Source organism: Coregonus lavaretus (genome assembly GCF_964263955.1).
Source record: "Coregonus lavaretus genome assembly, chromosome: 16".
Lineage (NCBI taxonomy): Eukaryota > Metazoa > Chordata > Actinopteri > Salmoniformes > Salmonidae > Coregonus > Coregonus lavaretus.
This window is the reverse complement of record NC_140003.1, coordinates 11,075,047-11,085,952: the sequence shown is the minus strand read 5'-3', so window position 1 is coordinate 11,085,952 and position 10,906 is coordinate 11,075,047. Positions and strand designations below refer to the sequence as shown.

Genomic DNA, 10,906 nt, shown 5'->3' with positions numbered 1-10,906 from the left:
CTTAAGAGTGTTACTCACGATAATCTGCGGGTTCGAGTTACTTTATTAAATGGTTGCCAACATATGAAAAAATTATATTAAAGGGAAAGCTTGACATTTTGGCAATCAAACCCTTTTTTCTATGTACCCAGAGTCAGATGAATTCATGGGTACCATTTTTTATATGTCTGTGTGCATTTTGAAAGAAGTTGATGGTCGTTTCTGGAGCCATTGCTAATGCTAACTAGCGTTGCTAAGGTGAATAGTATGGGCAAAAGCCAATAGTTCAGAGATTCTGAAGTTGCTAGCCAAGCGGACTGGTGGTCCGTCTTACGCAAAAAAGGTCGCTATGCAGGCTGGCTACTTCTCCTTTGCTAGCTAGCCAACTAAACCTAACTCACATCACATCAAGCAGCTGAAATGACGTTTGCATTTTCATTTGTTTTACCTTTGTTTCTATTTCCATTTCTTTGGATACAGTGCCTTGAAAAAGTATTCATCCCCCTTGGTGTTTTTCCAATTTTGTTGCATTACAACCTGTAATTTAAATTGATTTTAATTTGGATTTCATGTAATGGACATACACAAAATAGTCCAAATTGGTGAAGTGAAATGAAAAAAATAACGTGTTTCAAAAAATAAATGACGGAAAAGTGGTGCGTATATACAACTGTTCTGAAAGGCCCCGGAGTCTGCAACACCACTAAGCAAGGGGCTCCACCAAGCAAGCGGCACCATGAAGACCAAGGAGCTCTCCAAACAGGTCAGGGACTAAGTTGTGGAGAAGTACAGATCAGGGTTGGGTTATGAAAAAATATCTGGGTGGAGATTCCTATGGGTTGGGAGCGATCAGCCAATGATCAGAGCATTGTCTTCTTCAAATTGGGTTAACTATGGTTTTTAAATGTATTTAAGATACAGTATATCACCGCATTCTAGTGGCCACAATAAATCAATGACACAAGATTTGGGTCAGGACTCCAGTACTGCAAGTGGCAGTAAATCACCAATATTAGCTTTATGCTTTTTTCAAACACAAAAGAAGAAGAAAATTGACTACTTCAAAATGGAGATGGCCTCAATGACACTGTACGTGCTGTCACGATGATATTGATCATTCAAATGGAATTACCTGGGGACAAGGAATTGTAATTCCTTGCCTGGGATTATTGTGAATAACTTGCGGCTATCAACCAATCAGGATCCAAGTTTACAGTTTTATAATGACTGTAGCCTATAATGGGACAAAGGACATTCTGATATTGTAATTGATTGATTGACTGTCTGAATTGTACCATAATCTTGGCATTTATGTTTTTTAATCATGATCTCTCTTGTAGGCCTATATTCAATGGTTTTGCATACTTGATCAAGTGTGCAGGGGCAAGTGGCCAAGCTTATTTCCCCTTGACTTGAGGGATAAACTTTTATTGTATATATTTCAGATCCATATAAGAAACTACTCAATATAAAAATAGGCAGACTAAATCATGATTTTATGTGGTTGGCCTATTATGAGAAATACAGTGCATTCAGAAAGTATTCAGACCCGTTGACTTTTTCCACATTTTGTTATGTTACAGCCTTATTCTAAAATTGATTAAATAAAAAATTGTCCTCATCAATCTACACGCAGTACCCCATAATGACAAAGCAAAAATAGGTTTTTAGAAATGTTTGCAAATGTATTAAAAATAGAAAACAGAAATACCTTATTTACATAAGTATTCCGACCCTTTGCTATGAGACTCAAAATAAATTGAGCTCAGGTGCATCCTGTTTCTATTGATCATCCTTGAGATGTTTCTACAACTTGATTGGAGTCCACCTGTGGTAAATTCAATTGATTGGACATGATTTGGAAAGGCACACACCTGTCTATATAAGGTCCCACAGTTGACAGTGCATGTTAGAGCAAAAACCAAGCCATGAAGTCTAAGGAATTGTCCGTAGAGCGCCGAGACTGGATTGTGTTGAGGCACAGATCTGGGGAAGAACACCAAAAAATGGCTGCAGCATTGAAGGTCCCCAAGAACACATGACAGCCCCCTTGGAAGTTTGCCAAAAGACACCTAAAGACTCTCAGACCATGTGAAACAAGATTCTCTGGTCTAATGAAACCAAGATTGAACTCTTTGGCCTGAATGCCAAATGTCACTTCTGGAGGAAACCTGGCACCATCCCTACGGTGGAGCATGGTGGTGGCAGCATCATGCTGTGGGGATGTTTTTCAGCGGCAGGGACTGGGAGACTTGATGAAAACCTGCTCCAGAGCGCTCAGGACCTCAGACTGGGTTGAAGGTTCACCTTCCAACAGGACGACGACCCTAAGCACACAGCCAAGACAACACAGGAGTGGCATTGGGACAAGTCTCTGTATGTCCTTGAGTGGCCCAGCCAATTTAATCAGTTTAAGAATAAGGCTGTAACATAACAAAATGTGTAAAAAGTCAAGGGGTCGGAATACTTCCAGAGTGCACTGTATGTTCCTGAGAAAAAAAATACCTACTTGGAATTTGAGCTAGTTTCGTTTCCGGCTGTCTCCTATGTGGCGCTGCACTATCTACTTTCGCTTTCTCGGAAACCACATGGTTTCTACACAGCCGTTCCATCATTTTTGGCCACTCCCGCCGACAGAACCTGCAGAGCGCTTGCTAAGATAAATGAAGGTACGACCGTTTTACTTTGCCAAGCATTTGTAATAAATACACTATAGTCAGCAAGACAGCTTTTTGAGTTATGTATATTGCTTTTAAAATGTTGAACATTCCATTGCAGTACAGGATGAACTACCCAAAATAGCTGTGACATTACTTTCAAAGCTTTTGTTCAATAATATGTTAAGTTTCTATTTACGGTCTGAATAAGTTGCGTTTCTGATTTCAGGCTGAGGGAGGTTGCTCGAAAAGAACAGCGGTAAAACGCGCATTGGACTTTCATTGGTTCTCTACTGACCCGTATGGGTTGTGCCAATAAACAGCTGTTCATGTGAAAGTTGATCTTTACAGAATTATTTTATTGGCAATAGCCTGCCTACCTAAATGTTCACATGTTTTCTGAAGCACAAGGCTGGGGAAGTTATTGGAGGAACCTTTTCCCATCTATCTTGACTTCACCTTTTTAGTACCGTTTTCAACATTAATCAAGGTAGGTACAGCTTACTGTAACTGGTAGTTACTGCAATCAATAAATATCGGGTAAAACACATCCAAAAACGCAATTGTGCATGCAGGGAATTTTGTGTCATAGATAGCGTCAAATCAAGGGATGTGTTGAAATAAGTATACAAAACGTGTTTGTTTTACTTGGTAATAATAACCATTTAATTTTCTTATATTATTGAAACCGTCAAATATAGTGTCAATATTTTCTTTCCAAATTATTGTCACAAAATAGATTGTCTATTCATAGAATTTGGTTTTGTAAGAACATGTAATTTCTGCCATTTTCTTCTAATGCTTTTTTTGAATAATTTTCTTTGAAAATGGTATTAGGTTTCACTGGCAGCTACTGGCACATATATTTTTGCATAATGTCACTTGTGCAGATTAATTTGGCAAAAGTGATTAGGCCACCTAATAATTAATTGCATACTGAGTAAATGCATGTGTAATAACTAAAAGTGTGGTACAGTAATTGAACATACTTCTATCATGTTTTTGTTTTTTTGTCTTGCAATGCTGTTTTCAGAATGTATTTGCTTGAACCATATTCATAATCGTACAAAAACACTTCAGCTGGTCAAAGTTGATCTTGCAATACTTCAAAGATGCAGGTTTAGAAAAAGCCACCACAACCGCAATCATAGCTGTTGATTGAATATAGTTTGCTTCAATCAATCAGCATGTGATAATGGTTGTACATTCTTCATTTGGAACAGGAAACTCTAATTAGAAATATATCTTGATAAGAGACACCGGACACTCAATGGTTCACTCTAACAATTACATAATTTGCAAACGAAGCATTTGTGTTTAGTGAGTCCACCAGATCAGAGGGAGTAGGGATGACCAGGTATGTTCTCTTGATAAGTGCGTGAATTTGACAATTTTCTTAAGTAGTACTTTAAAGTATTTTTACTAAAGTACTTTACACAATGGCTTAAATTGTGACATTGCAGGAAAGTGACATGCACTTCAATTGAATTCCAATCTAGCTACTTTAGCTACTAAAGCTTGTTTAAACTTTACCCCTTCACTGAAATATACACAGAATGCAGTTAAGAAGTTCAATGAAAAACAGTTCAGCCATTATCCCATTAGGCAACATTGGTGTTACCCAGCAGTACTATAGAGCTGCTGACTCTCTTCCTCAACCTTTCAAAGACTAAAGAAGCTTATAGCTGACTGTATGTCAGAGTTTTCAAATCAGGAAGTGAATTAAAATGCAATTAATTAATTTAAATTATACATTGTTTTCTGTGAGGATTTTTCAATTAACTTCCTGAATTTTCAGAAGTGAAAACTGAACTGAGACCAACTCTGATGTACAGTGCCTTGCAAAAGTATTCATCCCGCTTGGCGTTTTTCCTATTTTGTTGCATTACAACCTGTAATTTAAATGGATTTTTATTTGGATTTCTTGTAATGGACATACACAAAATAGTCCAAATTGGTGAAGTGAAATGAAAAAGAAAACTTGTTTAAAAAGAAATTCTAAAAAATAAATAATGGAAAACTGGTGCGTGCATATATATTCCCCCCCTTTGCGATGAAGCCCCTAAATAAGATCTGGTGCAACCAATTACCTTCAGAAGTCACATAATTAGTTAAATAAAGTCCACCTGTGTGCAATCTAAGTGTCACATGATCTGTCACATGATCTCAGTATGTATACACCTGTTCTGAAAGGCCCCAGAGTCTGCAACACCACTAAGCAAGGGGCACCATGAAGACCAAGGAGCTCTCCAAACAGGTCAGGGACAAGGTTGTGGAGAAGTACAGATCAGGGTTGGGTTATAAATAAATATCAGAAACTTTGAACATCCCATGGAGCACCATTAAATCCATTATTAAAAAATGGAAAGAATATGGCACCACAACAAACCTGCCAAGAGAGGGCCGCCCACCAAAACACGTTCGGTGTTTGCCAAAAGGCATGTGGGAGACTCCTCAAACATATGGAAGAAGGTACTCTGGTCAAATGAGACTAAAATTGAGCTTTTTGGCCATCAAGGAAAACGCTATGTCTGGCGCAAACCCAACACCTCTCATCACCCTGAGAACACCATCCCCACAGTGAAGCATGGTGGTGGCAGCATCATGCTGTGGGGAGGTTTTTCATCGGCAGGGACTGGGAAACTGGTCAGAATTGAAGGAATGATGGATGGCGCTAAATACAGGGTAATTCTTGAGGGAAACCTGTTTCAATCTTCCAGAGATTTGAGACTGGGACGGAGGTTCACCTTCCAGCAGGACAATGACCCTAAGCATACTGCTAAAGCAACACTCAAGTGGTTTAAGGGGAAACATTTAAATGTATTGGAATGGCCTACTCTAAGCCCAGACCTCAATCCAATTGAGAATCTGTGGTATGACTTAAAGATTGCTGTACACCAGCGGAACCCATCCAACTTGAAGGAGCTGGAGCAGTTTTTCCTTGAAGAATGGGCAAAAATCCCAGTGGCTAGATGTGCCAAGCTTATAGAGACATACCCCAAGAGACTTGCAGCTGTAATTGCTGCAAAAGGTGGCTACACGAAGTATTGACTTTGGGGGGGGGGGGGTGAATAGTTATGCACGCTCAAGTTTCCTTTTTTTAAATCTTATTTCTTGTTTGTTTCACAAGAACAAATATTTTTCATCTTCAAAGTGGTAGGCATGTTGTGTAAATCAAATGATACAAACCCCCCCAAAAATCAATTTTAATTCCAGGTTGTAAGGCAACAAAATAGGAAAAATGGCAAGGGGGGTGAATACTTTCGCAAGCCACTGTACATGGATATAATGTAGACGAAGTGCAGTTGGTGAGTTTAATATTAGACCGGTGACGTCGAGAGCCGGTGCGGGATTAGGCTTGACAATGGCTGTGTGTCATCTGTGGAAGTGGTATAAATTTGATCACAGCGTCTGAAACTAAGCACCTCAGAATTACAAAGCAGCCTCTATGTGCAGTTGTCGATAAATATGACACGCAGTAGGCTATGTACTGTAACTGGTTATCCTCTGACCACCATATGTTGAGGTGCCTATGGAATGGTACAGGGGGAAACAATGATTTTCTCTGTCCCTGGTTCCTAGATGGCACAGTGGTTACAGCTGCAGAAATTAGACTCCAAGTACCTGGAGCAGGTGGACCAGCTGTATGATGATACTTTCCCTATGGCGATCCGCCAGTACCTCAGTGCCTGGATCGAGAGCCATGACTGGTGAGTGAGTAGCAGTGGCTGACTGACTAAGTCTGTAATTTACACAGTCAGTACGTGTAGGTGTGTTTGAAGCCTGTGTACTGTTCTCATGATTGAATATGCTACTGTTTGTTATTCTAGGTAAGGGATAGGCAACTGGCGGGCCGCAGATCAATTCTCCCCCCCCCCTCAATTAGCCATGTGAGATTTAAAAAAATTTAGAATGGTAAATTAGTCTAGGAGCCAGCTATCTAAACTTGTAGTCACTCTCACTCAAATATCATATTAAAAACGGCAATCATTTCTCTCCAGCCTATGGCAAAATGTGTAGAATTGCAGGAAATTAGCGTTGCCTGATCTACATGCATGGGTAGATGATTGCTGTGAAAGCCTGCGCCAACTACTGTAATAAGAAAACTGAAAGTAAGATTAAGAGATGTATCAAGGTTGCGATGTGGATGACACTTTCGTTGTTAATGTACAGGTTGTCAAACTCTTTACCTCACACCTAAGATACAGTGGGGGAAAAAAGTATTTAGTCAGCCACCAATTGTGAAAGTTCTCCCACTTAAAAAGATGAGAGAGGTCTGTAATTTTCATCATAGGTACACGTCAACTATGACAGACAAATTGAGGGGGAAAAAATCCAGAAAATCACATTGTAGAATTTTTTATGAATTTATTTGCAAATTATGGTGGGAAATAAGTATTTGGTCACCTACAAACAAGCAAGATTTCTGGCTCTCACAGACCTGTAACTTCTTCTTTAAGAGGCTCCTCTGTCCTCCACTCGTTACCTGTATTAATGGCACCTGTTTGAACTTGTTATCAGTATAAAAGACACCTGTCCACAACCTCAAACAGTCACACTCCAAACTCCACTATGGCCAAGACCAAAGAGCTGTCAAAGGACACCAGAAACACAATTGTAGACCTGCACCAGGCTGGGAAGACTGAATCTGCAATAGGTAAGTAGCTTGGTTTGAAGAAATCAACTGTGGGAGCAATTATTAGGAAATGGAAGACATACAAGACCACTGATAATCTCCCTCGATCTGGGGCTCCACGCAAGATCTCACCCCGTGGGGTCAAAATGATCACAAGAACGGTGAGCAAAAATCCCAGAACCACACGGGGGGACCTAGTGAATGACCTGCAGAGAGCTGGGACCAAAGTAACAAAGCCTACCATCAGTAACACACTACGCCGCCAGGGACTAAAATCCTGCAGTGCCAGACGTGTCCCCCTGCTTAAGCCAGTACATGTCCAGGCCCGTCTGAAGTTTGCTAGAGTGCATTTGGATGATCCAGAAGAGGATTGAGAGAATGTCATATGGTCAGATGAAACCAAAATAGAACTTTTTGGTAAAAACTCAACTCGTCATGTTTGGAGGACAAAGAATGCTGAGTTGCATCCAAAGAACACCATACCTACTGTGAAGCATGGGGGTGGAAACATCATGCTTTGAGGCTGTTTTTCTGCAAAGGGACCAGGATGACTGATCCGTGTAAAGGAAAGAATGAATGGGGCCATGTATCGTGAGATTTTGAGTGAAAACCTCCTTCCATCAGCAAGGGCATTGAAGATGAAACGTGGCTGGGTCTTTAAGCATGACAATGATCCCAAACACACCGCCCGGGCAACGAAGGAGTGGCTTTGTATGAAGCATGTCAAGGTCCTGGAGTGGCCTAGCCAGTCTCCAGATCTCAACCCCATAGAAAATCTTTGGAGGGAGTTGAAAGTCTGTGTTGCCCAGCGACAGCCCCAAAACATCACTGCTCTAGAGGAGATCTGCATGGAGGAATGGGCCAAAATACCAGCAACAGTGTGTGAAAACCTTGTGAAGACTTACAGAAAACGTTTGACCTGTGTCATTGCCAACAAAGGGTATATAACAAAGTATTGAGAAACTTTTGTTATTGACCAAATACTTATTTTCCACCATAATTTGCAAATAAATTCATTAAAAATCCTACAATGTGATTTTCTGGAAAATTTTTCTCATTTTTTCTGTCATAGTTGACGTGTACCTATGATGAAAATTACAGGCCTCTCTCATCTTTTTAAGTGGGAGAACTTGCACAATTGGTGGCTGACTAAATACATTTTTTCCCCACTGTACTGTGTTCCGTGGGCTGGTTGCTATCATTTTAAATGATGACAATAGATTTCAAAATCCTGCCCCATTTGGTTCACCTCCTGCAGGGACATGGTGGCCACCAGTGTTTCCCTGGCGACGGTCCGTTTCCATGACCTCCTGGGCCAGTTGGACAACCAGTACAGCTGCTTCGCCTTGGAGAACAACTTCCTGTTGCAACACAATATACGCAAGATTAAACGCAACCTGCAGGTAAGGCCAGGGTGGAATGCGGTATTCATTTGTAAGGATTGACATGGATTTATAAGGTAAAAACACTCAGGCACTGGCTATTGAGTATTATTCCGCAAGACTGGTGCTTTGATTCTAAGAAAGAATGCTGCTCTGGAGATGGTGTTTTAATGTCAGATCAGGGCCAATCAGGATCGAGGGTATCAACAATATTTCAATCTGATGTAATGACAGAAACTACACTACATGACCAAAAGTATGTGGACACCTGCTCGTCGAACATCTCATTCAAAAATCATGGGCATTAATATGGAGTTGGTCCCCTCTTTGCTGCAATAACCTCCTCCACTCTTCTGGGAAGGCTTTCCACTAGATGTTGGAACATTGCTGCGGGGACTTGCTTCCATTCAGCCACAAGAGCATTAGTGAGGTTGGGCACTGATGTTGAGCGATTAGGCCTGGCTCGCAGTCGGCGTTCCAATTCATCCCAAAGGTGTTCGATCTCGACCAACCATTAATGTATGGACCTCGATTTGTGCACGGGGGCATTGCCATGCTGAAACAGGAAAGGGCCTTCCCCAAACTGTTGCCACAAAGTTGGAAGCACAGAATTATCTAGATTGTAATTGAATACTGTAGCGTTAAGATTTCCCTTCACTGGAACTAAAGGGCCTAGCCCAAACTATGAAAAACAGCCCCAGACCATTATTCCTCCTCCACCAAACTTTAGAGTTGGCACTATGCATTGGGGCAGGTAGTGTTCTCCTGGCATCCGCCAAACCCAGATTAGTCCGTCGGACTGCCAGATGGTGAAGCGTGATTCATCACTCCAGAGAACGCGTTTCCACTGCTCCAGAGTCCAGTGGCGGCGAGCTTTACACCACTCCAGCCAACGCTTGGCATTGCGCATGGTGATCTTAGGCTTGTGTGCTGCTGCTCGGCCATGGAAACCCATTCCATGAAGTGCCCGACGAACAGTTATTGTGCTGATGTTGCTTCCAGAGGCAGTTTGGAATTCAGTAGTGAGTGTTGCAACCGAGGACAGAAAATTATTTACTCACTTCAGCACTCGGCAGTTCCACTCTGTGAGCTTGTGTGGCCTACCACTTTGCGGCTGAGCCGTTGTTGCTCCTAGATGTTTCCACTTCACAATAACAGCACTTACAGTTGACCGGGGCAGCTCTAGCAGGGCTGTTGGAAAAGTGGCATCCTATGACGGTGCCATGTTGAAAGTCACTGAGCTCTTCAGTAAAGCCATTCTACTGTCAATGTTTGTCTATGGAGATTGCATGGCTGTGTGCTCGATTTTATATACTTGCCAGCAACTGGTGTGGCAGAAATAGCCAAATCCACTAATTTGAAGGGGTGTCCACATACTATTGTGTGTATATATAGTGTATCTTGAGGTTCTTTAAAGCAATAAGTAACTATTGTATTGTTTGAGTTTTCAAACAGGAACTGGCTATCCAGTCCTTTGTTACAGAAGCCTTTTGATTTAGCAAGCTTAAAGCTGCAATATGTAAATTCTTGGGCGACCCAACCAAATCCACATAGAAATGTGAGGTATAGATCTGTCATTCTCATTGAAAGCAAGTCTAAGAAGTGGTAGATATGTTGTATGTGCGCTATTTCTGTGTTTCTCGTTTGTAAGTTTAGTTTTTGCTTCTTTCACTTTCGGTTTTGTACCCCAGCTTCAAACAGCTGAAAATACAATATTTTTGGTTATTGAAAATAATATTCACAGCAATTTAGATGGTACAATGATTCTCTACACTTGCTTGTTTTGCCACATAAACTGAAATTAGAATTTTAGCAACCAGGAAATGGCGGTGCGATTTCTGCATATTGCACCTTTAATGTTTTATCTGGTTTGGTTGACAGGTTGTTTATAATCAGCATAGCAGGGACATTTCCTTTTTATTAATTACATTTCCAAGAGGTAGCAACTAGCAAGTATGTGAAAAAAAACAGTGGTGCTGGAACAGAACCTTGAGGAACACCCATTCAACTTTTAAAGTTGATTAACTGTCTTCCCAGGACCACTTTCAGGCGGACCCTTTGCACATGGCCATAACTATATGTAACTGTCTGAAAGAGGAGAAGAAAATCCTGGCATCCGCCTTAAAAAAAGAGGTGAGACACTTATCTTGCCTTTTTCATACTGCTTTATGGAAATGTGGGGGTATAGTCTGTTGTAGTGTGTACATGTTCTGAATTGTGATTATGATGCATCCTCTTATGTGTTTTCTAGA

General features: G+C 41.0%; 1 protein-coding gene and 1 long non-coding RNA gene across 2 annotated transcripts in view; one reads left to right on the top strand and one right to left on the bottom strand.

Annotated features, from left to right (window-relative positions):
- Positions 1-1,454: 1,454 nt before the first annotated feature.
- LOC311144163 lies at positions 1,455-2,558 on the bottom strand. Its single transcript, XR_014614471.1, has 2 exons — positions 2,489-2,558; positions 1,455-2,306 (listed from the first exon to the last, which is right to left on the bottom strand). It is a non-coding gene; the product is annotated as an uncharacterized lncRNA (long non-coding RNA).
- Positions 2,559-2,585: 27 nt separating this feature from the next.
- LOC311144161 (signal transducer and activator of transcription 1-alpha/beta-like) overlaps positions 2,586-10,906 on the top strand; it is a 31,757-nt gene continuing 23,436 nt past the window's right edge. Inside the window, exons 1-5 of the mRNA XM_084180154.1 lie at positions 2,586-2,648; positions 2,866-3,126; positions 6,219-6,346; positions 8,531-8,675; positions 10,692-10,787. Coding sequence (XP_084036280.1) covers positions 6,219-6,346; positions 8,531-8,675; positions 10,692-10,787 — 369 coding nt within the window. The 5' untranslated portion in view covers positions 2,586-2,648; positions 2,866-3,126. The remainder of the gene's footprint in view (positions 2,649-2,865; positions 3,127-6,218; positions 6,347-8,530; positions 8,676-10,691; positions 10,788-10,906) is intronic.